Below are 14,444 nucleotides of genomic sequence, written 5' to 3' on the forward strand. Positions count from 1 at the left end.
TTCTGGTCATACATCTCTCTACCAAGTTTATCATAATTCCAAGAATTTAGCTAACATTACACAAAGTCGGCCATATCAAGCAAAGTTAAACCATTACGCAATTGTTAGCCAAGCCACAATTTGTCAATTTGATGTAGGATTTAAATCACGATCAATGAGCTGCATAATTTAGCCGTGCACGACAAAATGCTCGACAGGAACATGACGTTGTTTTTTAATTTCATGTAGCATCATTCTCTTTAGCGGGTGGAATATGGAATCCCCAACTAGAACCATTCATCCCCTATTCTAGTAATTATATTTAATTAATTAGCTATAATTATATTATACTCTCACATATGCATGGGCATTATTGTCACATAGCTTGGCCATCATACGCCCATTTCAAGCATATTCTTAGAGGTAGGCACAAAATATGAATATTCTTTTTCAGTGATCCTACTATGGGGATATGCCGTAACCAATCAAAATAGTGAGTTCACTAACCCTTTCATGACGTCATATCTCATATGCAAATTGACCAAAATGCCTTCATATTCATTTTGAAAGGAATGATGCTTATAAGCTTATAAAATACATGAGTCATGTTTTGCAGTTTTGGTATTCAATTATTTTGTACACAGTTGTGCATAGTTACTGTTGGATTCAACTACAAGGGTGGAGAAAAATAAGGTAAATAAATTCATTCTATTTGCCTTGTTACTTTTCACTTTTGAATCTAAATCCAAAATAGTTGAGTACGACTGAGTACGGAATCAAGTGTCATCTAAGTAAGAGTATATGATACAGTATTTCAATGAGGCAAAGTTTCGAACTAACTTTTGTATTTACTTTGATTTAAACTTTTCAAGTACCGATAAAGAAAAACGAGATTCGAATTTGACTATACTATACAAAAATACACCCGAAATCACAGAAAAAAAACTGCCCAAGAACTCTCACATTGTATGAGTAGAACATAAATCAGATTGATCAAGTATGTATGTAGTAAAAAAAACAATCTAGGTGACTGTGAGAACATTACTTACAGAGTCACAATAGACAAGGAATTTGTGAACGGATTCATGTCTGCAGGGTTGTTATTGTCATTGTAGATATCGTTCAGATATCCTGCCAACTTGAATCAAACATGAATCGAGTCAACCCGTCAAAGGTACCAACAAAAACTCCCTCCCATCTAGGTTAAGAACCTTAAAAACGACACGTGTTTCCGTAAGAACCAAACTTCACGAAAACTCCATGTCACCACAGGTGACCCAAAGCCGCCACCCTCCACTCCCCATTTTCCCGGTACTAAAACTATAAAAACCGCTTCATTTCTCTGTCAAAGCTTCTTCTCTCTCAATTTCCAAAACAAAAGTCGAAACTTTGTCTCTCTCTTTCTCTCTCTGATTGTCCAAACTCCAAGAGAAGTCTATAAGGATATGCAAGAGCAAGAGTTTACTTTATTATTGGGAGTCTTTGAATTGAAGCAAGAGATAGAGGATGTCGTCGGAGAAGCTCATTGGCAAGGGTGCCGTACACTCCGACTCGTTCCGGCAATGCGGGGAGATGGTGCCCATTTTTGAAGAGTTGCCGGTGGCCACTATCGTATCGGTGTCGCGCCCCGATACCGGAGATATCAGCCCCATGCTCTTGTCTTACACAATTGAGTTTCAGTACAAACAGGCATGCTTCTCTCTTTTGATTAAATTTTTAAGCTTTTGTGAAAAAATTGGTTATTTATCGTAGCTAGCATGGTGTTTGAGTTTTAATAAACAGCTGTTAGAGATCCTGGGATTTTTGTGTTTATTATAAGTGGATGAGAAATGAGTTGTAGCCCTTCTGGGATTTTTGTTTTGTTTTGTTCTGTTCTGGGTACTAATATTGCATGGAGTAGAATTTAGACTACATGTTCTACGACACTGTGTTCTTAACCATTTATATGTTACATTAGTTTCCGGATGCTGTAGAAACGGTGTACGTTTGTTAAGGATTTGGGATGATCACGTGCAGTGTCTTCCGAAAAATTTGTGATCGTTTCACTATGGTTTGTAGACATCATTTTCCTCTCGATGCAAGTAGTAGATTCTTATGTTCTGAATGTATTCGGCTTTAGCAGTTCAAGTGGCGGTTACTGAAGAAAGCATCACAAGTTCTCTATCTACATTTTGCATTGAAGAAACGCGCAATAATTGAGGAGTTCCATGAGAAACAAGAGCAGGTTTGCCTTATGATTCTTGATTTCTTGTAACATTTACGAACCTCTAGGCTTTTTCTATTCATATTCTGCACCATATGCCTGCATATGGCACTAGGAATGTGCTAATAGTTGAAGTGAGGAACTGAGGATATAACTTTTTGATAAGTAGAGGATTTTGTTATTTTTAAATGGCATAATCTTTCGTGTAACTCTTGTTGGAACTGTATTTGAAAGGTTAAAGAATGGCTCCACAGCATAGGAATAGCAGATCAGACGGCAGTAGTGGAAGATGATGATGAACCAGATGATGGGACTGTTCCTTTACATAATGAAGATAGTGTTAGAAACAGGTGATTTCTGTCTTCATATGCCCCATTCTCTTTACTGCTGGCACCGAATTTGACCTTATTACCTTAATCTCTTTGCAGATATGTTCCATCTCGTGCCGCTTTGCCCATCATCCGTCCAGCACTAGGAGGGCAGCAGTCCATCTCAGACCTAGCAAAGGTGGCAATGCAGGGTTATTTGAACCATTTTTTGGGAAACATGGATCTAGTGAATTGTCGAGAGGTATGCTCCTTTTTATATTGATGGTGTGATTCTTAGATACTCATTTTTACATTATTGTAAGAAGTGGTTTGGATTTGTAGGTCTGCAAATTTTTGGAGGTTTCACAGTTGTCCTTCTTACAAGAGTATGGACCAAAATCGAAAGAAGGTTATGTCATGGTGAAGCATCTGCCAAAATTTTCAGGGGCTAATTCTGATGTGGCATCTTGTGCTGGCTTTTGTCTGGGTTATTGTAGCAACAATTGGCAAAAGGTTTTTTCAATGAACTCTTTCTATGAATAGTCTTTTCATAAACAATGTAAAAAGATGCAAAACTGTTAAAAAGTTCTGAAATGTAAAATTTGCTTGTTTACAATCCATGTTTGCCTTCAGTTTTCTGTTTCTTCGTAGTGACTTGGATTTTGTATTCATTTATTCTTTGTCCAATTGCAGGTCTGGGCTGTTTTAAAACCTGGGTTCTTGGCCTTACTGGATGATCCTTTTGACACTGAACTTCTAGACATTATCGTTTTCAATGCTCTTCCACCCTCAAATGGAAAAGGATCTGAAAATTATTTGGCAAGTCAAATAAAGGAACGAAACCCTTTACGTTATACATTTAGGGTGAGCTGTGTTTTACTTAACTTTTATCTAGGTTGGTTACGGTTTGAGAATCTAGCTGCTCTTAAGGGATGTCTTATATAAAAGGACAGTTTTGAAATCCATTAGAGAAGTTGCTTTAAGAATATTCAGCTAAATTACATCCTTACAAGTGTTGAGACTTGAGATCACTAAATGCAGTTTTTTTCCTATTTAAAGCAGCAAATATATAATTTTCTTCAATTAATTTCTAACAACCACATCAATATGTAACTGTCAAAAGGTTGCTTCTGGAAATCAAAGTTTAAGGATAAGAACCACTAGCAATGCTAAAGTTAAAGATTGGGTTACTGCAATTAATGATGCTGGCCTAAGGCCTCATGAAGGTTGGTGCCATCCTCATCGCTTCGGTTCCTTTGCTCCTCCCAGGGGTTTAACTGATGATGGGAGTCAAGCTCAGTGGTTTATAGATGGTGAAGCAGCATTTGAAGCTATTGCTTCCTCTATTGAGGGTGCAAAATCAGAGGTTTTTTTCTTGCCCTGTTTTCACTAGTTAATGGATATTTTTACTGATTATAGGTCTCAAACATTACAAACATTAAATTCATACATGCTTCCAGATATTCATTACTGGCTGGTGGCTTTGCCCAGAACTGTATCTAAGACGTCCTTTCAGTAGCAACTCTTCTTCTAGGCTTGATGCTTTACTAGAAGCAAAAGCTAAGCAAGGGGTTCAGGTAAAAAGTAAAAACACAAATTTTATTTCACATTCTGGATATGAAATCTATTCTTCATGGGAATGAGCACAGTGAGTTTGACAATGCTGTTGATCTGCAGATTTACATTCTTCTCTACAAGGAGGTTTCTCTTGCTTTAAAGATCAACAGCTTATACAGTAAGAAAAAGCTTTCAAGTATTCATGAGAATGTGAGAGTAATGCGCTACCCCGACCGTTTTCCCACAGGAATTTACTTATGGTATGCACTATCTTGACCTATTCCTCTTCGTAGTTTGAACTGATGTCAAGCTTGAATTTAGCATGCAAGTTTTATGTTATTACTTCCTCAATGATGACCCACAGATTATTAATGAAAATGTACAGGTCACACCATGAAAAACTTGTCATTGTTGATTATCAGATTTGCTACATTGGAGGATTAGATTTGTGCTTTGGCCGTTATGACACGGTTGAACACAAAGTGGGTGACTGCCCTCCTTCTGTATGGCCAGGGAAGGACTATTATAACCCAAGGTATTTCTTTATGCTTCTCTAATTTGCCATAGAAATTGTCAGTTTAGCTTCCTAAAAGGCTAGAACAAGGGGGATTTATATCTGTTGGAGTTTTATTAAAGAATATTTCATCCAGACGACTTTTGGATAGAGAACTCCTTCTTCTTCTTTTTTCTTCTTTTTTTTCTATGACCATTTCAAAGCAATAATTTTCTTTTCTTTTTTTGGTTGGGATAGAGAATCTGAACCAAATTCTTGGGAAGATGTAATGAAAGACGAATTGGAGCGTGAAAAAGTTCCGCGTATGCCATGGCATGATGTCCACTGTGCTCTCTGGGGACCTCCTTGTCGTGACATTGCCAGGCACTTTGTTCAGCGGTGGAACCATGCTAAGGTAAATTTTCTGCTACTGATGTTCTCATGGTCATATATTTTCGTTAATATAGTAAGTTTGTTAACTTAATAAATCATTTTGTAGAGAAACAAAGCTCCAAATGAACAAGCACTTCCACTGCTTATGCCTCAACACCACATGGTCATCCCTCATTACATGGGAAGAAGTAGAGAGATAGACATTGAGAAAAGGAAAGTGGAAGAGACCCAGAATGGGATCCAGAGAGAGAACTCATTTTCCTCTCTAACACCTTTGCAAAATATCCCGTTGCTTTTGCCTCAAGAAGCTGACGGTTTGGAACATCCTGGTGTAGATCAAAAGTTAAGTGCCCAGCAGATGCATCATTATCCTGTTGACCAGCCAAATGGGATATCTGGTAGTGTTTCATTATCTTCCAGGAAGCCCAAAGTCGAAGCTTTAGACCCAGATATGCAGATGAATGGTTTGATGGATGATCTTTATTCTATGGATCTTGAAAGTGGAACCAATATAAACTCAGTGGCCCAATCTGGCTTGACAGCTTCAAATGAATGGTCAGAAAGTTCAGAGGAAAGTGATCATGCTGTTGCTGCTGATGACTGTGGACAAACAGGTCCTCGTACTGCATGCAAATGTCAGGTCAATAATGCCTCTTAATACTTTGAATTTGGGTTCTAAGATATCAGGATTTGTTAAGTTGCTCTTTAGGTCCGTAATGATATCTTACGTACGCTAGAGTGGTGTTATTCAAACCTTCAAATTTCTTCATCTGGCTTCCTGTTTTTCTGTTACTTTATTATCCCACAAGAAACCTTTAAATCTTTAATATCAAACTTTATGTACATTTTGTTTTCTGGTCTATCAAATTAAAGTGTGATGTGTAGGTAATTAGAAGTGTGAGCCAGTGGTCTGCTGGAACTAGCCAAACTGAAGAAAGCATACATAATGCTTATTGCTCTCTCATCGAGAAAGCAGAACACTTTGTGTATATTGAGGTTAGACCACTTTCTTGATGAATGGATCGTTCTTTAATTCACTGTATATGTCAACTCCCTTCTCTTAAAGTATGACACTTCTGATTATGGCTGCTCGTACATTTTGTCCAGAAGCTGAAAACTTTCTAAGAAAAATAGGTGACTGTATACATTTATAAAAGAACAATGTTGTATGATTACTTGCTAAATTATTAAAAAAGTTAATAAATAAAAAGAGTAGAGGGGTCAGTTTTAGAATGTGGGAAAATCTGGACAGTTGTGTTAGCCTGGAATTTGATATCATCATGCATTTTCCGGGAGATTTTGATATACATATTTAAGAGTTAAGACTACTGTTTTAGACAAGGATGGGGCTAGGGGATAGCGATGTGGTCCTAAGATAAATTGTCAAGTAAGTTTGAGATATGTACTTTCATGTAGGACCATAGGAGTAGCATGCATGATTATCAAACAAATACTCGTGATTTAAATATGACTAGGTTCTGTTCAGAGTACTGATTTCGAGTTCTAATCTGATCATCTTGCTATCTTGATCGCTGGTTGCTTCCAGAATCAATTTTTCATATCAGGTCTTTCAGGGGATGAGATTATACAGAACCGTATCCTGGAAGTATTGTACAGGCGTATTGTTCTAGCACACAAAGAACAAAAGTGTTTTAGGGTTATTGTTGTCATGCCACTCTTGCCTGGCTTTCAGGTAGCCATTATTGGTCTGTTTTCTTTATTCAGAGGCATGCAATTTTTCTCTGAATATTTTTCTAACAGTATTTCCTTTTCATGTACTTATGGGGCGGGCTCCACGTAATAGGGTGGCGTGGATGATTATGGTGCAGCAACTGTTAGAGCCATTATGCATTGGCAGTATCGAACCATTTGCTGGGAGAAGTATTCAATACTCCATAAACTTAAAGTTTTGCTCGGTCCTAAGACACATGACTACATTTCTTTCTATGGTCTGAGAACATATGGTAAACTGTTTGAAGATGGCCCTCTATCCACAAGTCAGGTACTTTTTCGCATTCTGCATATCTTGGTAATATGAAACAAACTCCAATATGAGCCATGAACTTTAACTTGGTTTACCATGGATCCTAATTGTTATGCAGGTATATGTACACAGTAAAGTGATGATTGTAGATGACCGTGTTGCTTTGATTGGATCATCAAATATTAATGACAGAAGTTTACTTGGATCAAGAGACTCTGAGGTATGGGTTGTGTTTTTCTTCAAGTAAGTTGGCTTTCAGCATGTTTAATGTATTTCATAGATCTTTATTTGTGACCCCACAAGTAATCACAAATGTTGTGGAGAAGAAACACTATGGTGCGGTGTACTTGAGATCGTTTCACATAGATTGATTTTTATGAATGGACAACCTGTCAAAATGTTTCAATTGATTATATATACTTTTCTTATATTTGTTTTAGATTGGTGTAGTTATAGAAGATAAAGAATTTCTTGAATCGTCCATGGCCGGACAGCCTTGGAAGGCCGGAAAGTTTTCTTATAGTCTTAGGTGCTCCCTGTGGTCTGAACACCTGGGTCTTCATGCAGGAGAGGTTGGTAACCTTTGATAAATCATAGATATTCTATGGTTACTCAAGTTTTGCTACCTAAATTTTTTTAGTTGTTATTCATGTATGTCTTCCTCATTTGAAGGTAAACACTCTTTTATTTTTAATCATTCAGATAAATCAAATCAGCGATCCTGTGTCAGACTCAACATACAAAGATCTGTGGCTAGCGACTGCAAAGGTGAAACTTGCAAGATCTATAACCAGTTCATGTTTTTCGTATTTTGCTTTCTGCTTTTCTTCTATGCTCCCTTACCTAATTATAGTATCTCCAATATTCTGCAGGAAAATTCAATTATCTACCAAGATGTATTTTCTTGTATTCCGAATGACTCTATAAACTCAAGGTACAATACTATACTACCAAAGTTCTCTACTCTCGTTTCTTTGCTCTATGCACTCTAAAAGTTCTATTATCTCCATCAACTACAGAGCTGCTCTCAGAGAATCCATCGCTTTTTGGAAAGAGAAGCTCGGTCACACTACAATTGATCTGGGAATAGCTCCTAAGAAGCTAGAATCCTGGGAGAATGGAGAGATTAAAGAAACAGATCCAATGGAAAGATTGAAACATATAAGGGGACGTCTTGTTTCCTTTCCTTTAGAGTTTATGAACCAAGAAGATTTGAGACCAGTGTTTAATGAAAGTGAATTTTATACATCTTCTCAAGTATTTATGTAAGTCTGTTATATTTCATGAGAAGGCAGCAAAAATTTGGTATGATTAATAGTGGCACCATGTGTTTTACTTACAATTGTATATAGTCCCACACAACAATGACAGAACAGAACAATAGTAACAGAAATTAAAGAAAGTGACCAAATTCACGCCTTGTTCGCATTTATATATTGTAAAGAATTAATTTCTAGTTGTAAAATGTAAATGTACATTTCTTTTCTTCTTCTTTTTTTTTTTAAAATATTTTTAATTTTTATTGAAGTATCTTTATGTTTCTTTCCTCGGTAAATCCGTAAATGTTTTCGGAATTGCTTATTTTATGCAATTGAGAAAACGATCTCAGTCCCTAATGCATCCATCACAATTTTGGCAAATCCATCATCATATTTAGAAATAAAGCATACGGATACTAAATTACATAACAGAACAGTGTTAAAATGTGTACATAATTCTATCTTGTAGCATTTGCTACATTGTTTATATTGCAAGTGTTTCAACTTTGTGGAATTGTATCCAGAAGATCTTGTCTACCTCGTCAATCTTTTACCAGTTGCATAGGTCCTCAAAGAAGGGGACTGTGTGAGACCATCAGGGGCAATATTTGTGTTTTGGATGGCATTTTTCTGTTGCAGTCTTCTCCTCGCCATATAACCTCGAATCCAAGGTGAGACATCCTCATTGTACTTGATCATGACGAAAAAGATGATCCGGTAGGCAACAATCATGCTGAATATAACACCAAGGTCTATCCATTTTGATCTGCTGGTGTCAATCTGGAACACATTTACTAGGATGTAGTCACCTGGTATCTTAATTTGATCCGGTGTCTCGTTGTCAAACAGTAAGCCGGCCAAGTCATTCTGATATTGACCCTGAGATTCAAACATGTTTTAGTTCCAATTCTTCGAGACAAATTTATCAGCAAGTGATATTCAACAAAAGACAGCTGTTTTACCTGTAGAGCCCAGAAGTGGAAGCTGATGTATGACATCGGGTAACGCCAGACTGGCTTAGGGATGTCATTTGGTAGCCTGAAGTAGCCGGAGACTAGCATGAATATGCCCTGAAATATGAAGAAAACCACAAACATTCATCAATATGGTTCGACGCTTAAAACAAATATACTCCAAAATGATAATTCTTTTCTGATATTGACCTGAATTCCGGCCCCTATGATGATACCCATGAGGAAGTTAGGAATAACGCTCGCTATCGCCATCATCAAGCTCTCAACAACAGTGACACATGCATAGAGGCACGCCACAAAGAAGAAGTAATGCTCGAAGCCTGGATGGAGACCGACCATGAAGTAACAGATAGTTCCGGCCAGAAAGGTAATCAGTATCAGGAATGGCATTGCAGAGAATGTGTTGCTGAGGACAAAGGCAGTGACACCATAGTGACCATTCAACCTCTCTCTTTGGAAAACCTGGTAAAATTAACGTGGTGATCAGAAATTATGTATACTATCATGACGTCAAAGTAGACATTAGGTCTCAAATAAAGAGACATACCTTCATATCCTCTACAAATGAAGGAAACCCGCCAATTGACATGAAAGTGACAAAACCAAAAACAAAAGATGCACATGAACCCCTTGCCTGCAGTCACAAAAATGACAAACCTGAATGAATTTGAGATTCCACATATAGATATGATTTTAATTACTCAGGCACTCAGCAAATAGCATACCAGAATCGAAGCGTAACCAGTTCCAATATTCAGATAGATGGTTCCGATACAAACTACAACAACAATGTAAATGGCAAGCCTAAGCCAGTAATAGCCAAAGTCCCTTGACATGTTGACAAATGAACGCTTTGTCAATGTGAAGGTCTGCCTTAGGAAACTAGCCTGACTTCCTCCAGAGTCTAAAACAGTCCCTTTCTGCAGCATATGACAAAATCGTCAAATCTTTGTAGTAACTAACAAGTATCAGTACACAAATCCCACTTTATTAACATAAACACTTACAACTTTGGATATCTCTGCAACTTTTTCTGTAGCTGCATAAGAGTATTGCGAGCTACGATAGGAATCAACAAGGACTCTTATAGCTTCAGCGGTGGTAATCTTCTCCACAGGATCATCGCTTGCCTCAAACTGGTAGTAGATAAGATACCAGTATCGAGTTTTATCAAAAGTGAAAATTACGTATGACAGAAAGATGAGAAGGAAAAAGTTCTATATGTACGTACCCTGAGTTTCATGGACCCTTTCAGTGTGGCCTTTACTTTATCAAAGTCAGAGTTTACACATCTAAGAAAATGATCAGATGGATTCCTCAAAGCAGGGCAGGGAAAACCAGCTTGTGAAAAGAACTGCAAACATGTTGCAATGAATATGTAACTAAGAGCTCCTCACAATTAATCATAATTTCATGAACCAAATTAATTAGTGATGGATCGTAAAGACTGATCAGGATACTCACCTCATATGCCTCAGAGGCCTGACCAAAGTAAACTGTTTTGCCACCAGAAAGCAAGTACAGTTGATCAAATAGTTCAAAGACTTCACTGCTTGGCTGGTGAATTGAAGCTATCACAGTCCTTCCATCTCGTGATAGAGCACGTAGTGTCTGTGTTACGAAAAATGCTGAAGCACTGCGATGAATTAAAGCCCAAATGGTCATTAGCAGACTCACCCTATAACAGAACAATGCAGTATATACTGGAAACCAATTCTAAATTTATGATAACAAAAAAAAAATCACATAGCTTTTTGCAGAGATGGAAGTCATACTCACAATCTGAGCATACTAGTTACAAAATATTTTAAGCATATAAATTACGAAGAACAGCATATAGACAAAACATTTTAAGCATAAATTTTTTGAAGAACAGCATATAGACAAAGTACTAGATACTAATAGTATTACTTTATCCAGTAATTAAAAAACAAGAGCACATGATATAATATATACCTATCTAGTCCACTGGTTGGCTCATCAAGAAAGAGCAATCTAGGCCTCATCAAGATCTCCACAGCAATGCTGACCCTTCTCTTTTCTCCCCCACTGATCCCACGCAAATGCCAATTCCCAATAACTGTATCGGCGCAATCCTGCAGACCCATTTCTATGATTGTCCTCTCCACCAGTGCTCGCTTCTCCGACCTCCCCATCTTATCCGGCAGCCTCAATCTAGCCGAGTACGATATCGTCTCTCTTACAGTCAGAGTCCCAATCAAATTGTCATCTTGGGTCACATATGCCTAAACCAATTTCCACCACAACACATAAACGACACACATGAATCAAGAACAGAGCAAAAACAGAGGAAATGCAAGGCATAAAACAGAGGAGAAACAGAGATGGACTCACAGCAGTGCCGAAAGAGAGCTTTCTTCTGCGGCCATTGAGTAAAACAGAGCCAGAAAGGAAGGCATTGGAAGCCAAACGGCTAGAGAGAGCATCAAGCAAGGTTGATTTGCCGGAACCAGAAGGGCCCATCAGAGCTGTGAAGCTTCCAGGCTCTGCATAACCAGTTAAACCCTCCAAAACCGTCTGAGTCTCACCGTTGCTCAGAGTCACCATCACCGTCAGATCCTTCCACGTCAGCCTCGCCGACACATCCCCTACTATTTCCACACTGGCCTTCTCCCTCCATAGAGTCTCACTCAGAGGACTAAGTCCACCAGCCACAATCCCATTTCCAGAGGCCTTGCTGCTCTCTATCTCCATCATAGCATTTTCTGCTGCTGGGTTTCTCTTCTCCGTCATTAGTACTCAAAATTCTCTGAATTTTTCTGGGTTGTGATTGTGTTTAAGAAGGAAGGTGTGGAATGAGAGACGTGAGTGAAGAAATGGGGTTTGCGTGAAATTGACTGAGAGAGGTCAGGAGAGGCAATATTATACCAATCCCATGCAAAATGCGCCTCCTCACGTTTGAATCTTTTTGTGTTTTGGAAAGAAAAAAAACCACTAATTTATTTGGTGCTTGTTTTCCATTACTTGCTAGAGAGCTTTGAATCTGAAACAAACCAATTTGAAGAAGAAAAGAGAGGTGGTGTAGAACATGATCTGCTCCCATTGCTATCCAACAATTAATGGGTTCTGGTTGAGATTGGTGGGAGCATTTAATACCAAAACTAATACCAACATGACCCCAATCGCTTGGGATGGCTACAGCAGTGACGAGTCCAACCGACAACCAATTTTTCATGTTTAGGGTGGATTCACAATATGGAAAATGGACATGATAATTGAAAAGGAGGCTTAAACAGTCATCTACTCTAGGGTCAACTATCAGTTAATAGAAGTAGTTGATGAATGTAGGCATGGCCATGAATATATGTGAAATGCCTATCATACCGCCCAATAGTTAATACTCGAGGCTTGAGCTGTCATCTCTACCTAGAGAGGAGTATAGTGTTATGGGCACTTGGGCAGCTCCATTTGGCCGCCCTTCCACATCATAAACACTAGCAGTTAGCACTGCAATCACTAATTACTCCGGTGGTTGAGGCAATTGAGGTGATCCCCAAGTCTAGTTTTGCCTTTGAGTCAGCCCTTTTACAAATGTTCATGCTTCAAATGTAGGGTTAATTGGTCACATATATATAACCGCGTCTTCGTGCAGTCTATTTATACAAATGGGTGTTCATCGCTATTCGAGTTGAGAGTGCAAATGTGCTGTGCAACTGTGGACTTGTCGTATAGATGTAAATCCAACCTCTCATGGAGTTCCATTTTAGATTCATAGTAGGACTCCTAAGATATGATAGAACTTTTGGTGCAAAGAAAAGGAAAAAGGAAAGTAGAACATGTTAGTTATGCTTTAAATTATTTTTCAATTAACACACAAAGGAGGCCGAAATATCTATTAAATTAATGTAAGGTTAAAGAAAAAGTATCGTTAATACTCTTATGTCTCGTTTGGTTCGCAGAATTGGAACACTGGAAAAAAAATTCAGTCATTTCTTATGTCTCGACTGCACAATGACATCCAAAATCGATTCCTTTAACTTCAATCGCAATGTCAAATTCTTATTGGCAAAAATTCATTCGAAAATTGAATATAATTTTGAAGGCCTCACAGGAGTGAGTATGTTTGATTTAGTTTGAAGTGGAGTCAGGTTTTGTGGGCCAAGTGGAGGAAGCGGCTATGACGTCTACTAAAGGGTGTTTTGTTAGAGCAACTCCAACAGCTTCTCCATATCTTGATTTTTCTCTATTTTAGGGAAAAATTTGGTTGTTTTGCTCCAATAGATTCCCTATAATTATCCCTAAAATAGAGATAGTGATGAAAGAGAAAATAAAATTATCTATATTTACAGCAATCTGTAAAATTTTAGGGAAGAATTATGGAATCTGTAAAATAGAGAATCTGTTGGAGTTGAAGCAGAAATTTTTTTGGAGATTTTAATCTTTGCTTCCCTATAATAGAGAAATTATAGGGAAGCTGTTGGAGATGCTCTTAGGCTCTCAAACAAGTTAGGGTTTCGTTCGGGATCCTCAAAAGCTTGCTTCCAAAGACATTGAACTTGTCTTGGTAATTACCAAATGTGAATTGATAGAACATGTGCGCTTCATTGGCACTGACCAGTCCTAATCGCTACCCTGCAAAGTTTTCAAATCAATAATTAATTAATCTTAATCATCAAAATTTGTCATACACAACAAAGATGGGTGGGAGAAGCTTCCACACATGAGATTGATAATTATACATATAACTAAAGCTGAGTTTACTATTCACAACTGCTCACTCGGGATAGGAAATGATGGTTTTGCCCTCGACTTCTGACTGAATTTACAATTTTGCCATATTCTTTTAATTCCCTTTTTTTTAAGAGAGAACAATGTTCACTCGGGATAGGAAATGACGATTTTGCCCCGACTTCTGACTGAAATTACAGTTCTGCTATATCTTTTTTTTTTTTTTTAAGAGAGAACAATTTTGTTTTGTATTTGTAAATTTCTACAAATCATGTAAAAAGTTTATTTTGTGTTGGATCCCATTTGTTGCTAATCTATTATTAACAACAAAACAAATCATATTCTAAGTAGCGCCGATGTTTCTTAGATTGCGAGTATTCGTCTATTACATATGAAACTTGGAAAAAAAAAAAAAAAACAAACTCGCAGCATCGCGCGGATCAATTTGCTAGTTTGCTCTAAGCATGTGCTAGAGAATAGTTAGTATCCAAAAAGACTAAAGAACAATTTTATAAATCATAACTTTCAACCAAATTTTACATTACGCTTCGTCACAAGAGATAGAATCAGAAACTAAATTGTCAAACTATGTTCCTTAGAAAAAG

General features: G+C 37.7%; 2 protein-coding genes across 4 annotated transcripts; one reads left to right on the plus strand and one right to left on the minus strand.

Moving 5' to 3' along the window:
- The first annotated feature begins 1,323 nt into the window (after positions 1 to 1,323).
- LOC133720173 (phospholipase D zeta 1-like) lies at positions 1,324 to 8,402 on the plus strand. 3 transcript variants are annotated; one of them, XM_062146363.1, is made up of 20 exons: positions 1,325 to 1,668; positions 2,099 to 2,203; positions 2,417 to 2,532; positions 2,611 to 2,752; positions 2,833 to 3,003; positions 3,184 to 3,354; positions 3,614 to 3,856; positions 3,951 to 4,067; positions 4,168 to 4,307; positions 4,433 to 4,582; positions 4,799 to 4,955; positions 5,040 to 5,573; positions 5,819 to 5,929; positions 6,480 to 6,626; positions 6,738 to 6,935; positions 7,036 to 7,137; positions 7,358 to 7,489; positions 7,620 to 7,685; positions 7,790 to 7,851; positions 7,937 to 8,402. In XM_062146363.1, exons 1-20 carry the CDS (start codon positions 1,486 to 1,488, stop codon positions 8,184 to 8,186), a joined length of 3,297 nt encoding a protein of 1,098 aa, XP_062002347.1. In that variant the 5' UTR covers positions 1,325 to 1,485; the 3' UTR covers positions 8,187 to 8,402. The 3 variants fall into 3 exon arrangements, 2 of the variants coding, with proteins under 2 accessions (XP_062002347.1, XP_062002348.1); XM_062146364.1 differs by having other exon boundaries at positions 1,326 to 1,668; positions 2,102 to 2,203; XR_009851719.1 differs by lacking the exons at positions 7,790 to 7,851; positions 7,937 to 8,402 and having other exon boundaries at positions 1,324 to 1,668; positions 7,368 to 7,489; positions 7,620 to 7,686.
- A 167-nt stretch (positions 8,403 to 8,569) lies between these two features.
- Positions 8,570 to 12,189, minus strand: LOC133720174 (ABC transporter G family member 11). The gene is made up of 10 exons (XM_062146365.1): positions 11,506 to 12,189; positions 11,107 to 11,396; positions 10,615 to 10,786; positions 10,382 to 10,504; positions 10,158 to 10,286; positions 9,876 to 10,070; positions 9,698 to 9,784; positions 9,340 to 9,612; positions 9,139 to 9,246; positions 8,570 to 9,055 (listed from the first exon to the last, which is right to left on the minus strand). The coding sequence occupies exons 1-10, from the start codon at positions 11,902 to 11,904 to the stop codon at positions 8,711 to 8,713; spliced, it is 2,121 nt and encodes a 706-aa protein (XP_062002349.1). The 5' UTR covers positions 11,905 to 12,189; the 3' UTR covers positions 8,570 to 8,710.
- Between the last annotated feature and the right edge of the window lie 2,255 nt (positions 12,190 to 14,444).

Source organism: Rosa rugosa, chromosome 7 (assembly GCF_958449725.1).
Source record: "Rosa rugosa chromosome 7, drRosRugo1.1, whole genome shotgun sequence".
Classification (NCBI taxonomy): domain Eukaryota; kingdom Viridiplantae; phylum Streptophyta; class Magnoliopsida; order Rosales; family Rosaceae; genus Rosa; species Rosa rugosa.

Excerpts from the sequence above, each read along its gene's own strand:
- LOC133720173 (XM_062146363.1), top strand. The coding sequence starts at position 1,486 with ATGTCGTCGGAGAAGCTCATTGGCAAGGGTGCCGTACACTCCGACTCG. Across the intron at positions 2,204-2,416 it reads TCCATGAGAAACAAGAGCAG|GTTAAAGAATGGCTCCACAG; the intron begins GTTTGCCTTATG and ends TGTATTTGAAAG. Across the intron at positions 7,490-7,619 it reads TGGGTCTTCATGCAGGAGAG|ATAAATCAAATCAGCGATCC; the intron begins GTTGGTAACCTT and ends TTAATCATTCAG.
- LOC133720174 (XM_062146365.1), bottom strand. The coding sequence starts at position 11,904 with ATGACGGAGAAGAGAAACCCAGCAGCAGAAAATGCTATGATGGAGATA. Across the intron at positions 10,505-10,614 it reads AGGCCTCTGAGGCATATGAG|TTCTTTTCACAAGCTGGTTT; the intron begins GTGAGTATCCTG and ends ACATGTTTGCAG. Across the intron at positions 9,785-9,875 it reads CTGGTTACGCTTCGATTCTG|GCAAGGGGTTCATGTGCATC; the intron begins GTATGCTATTTG and ends TTGTGACTGCAG.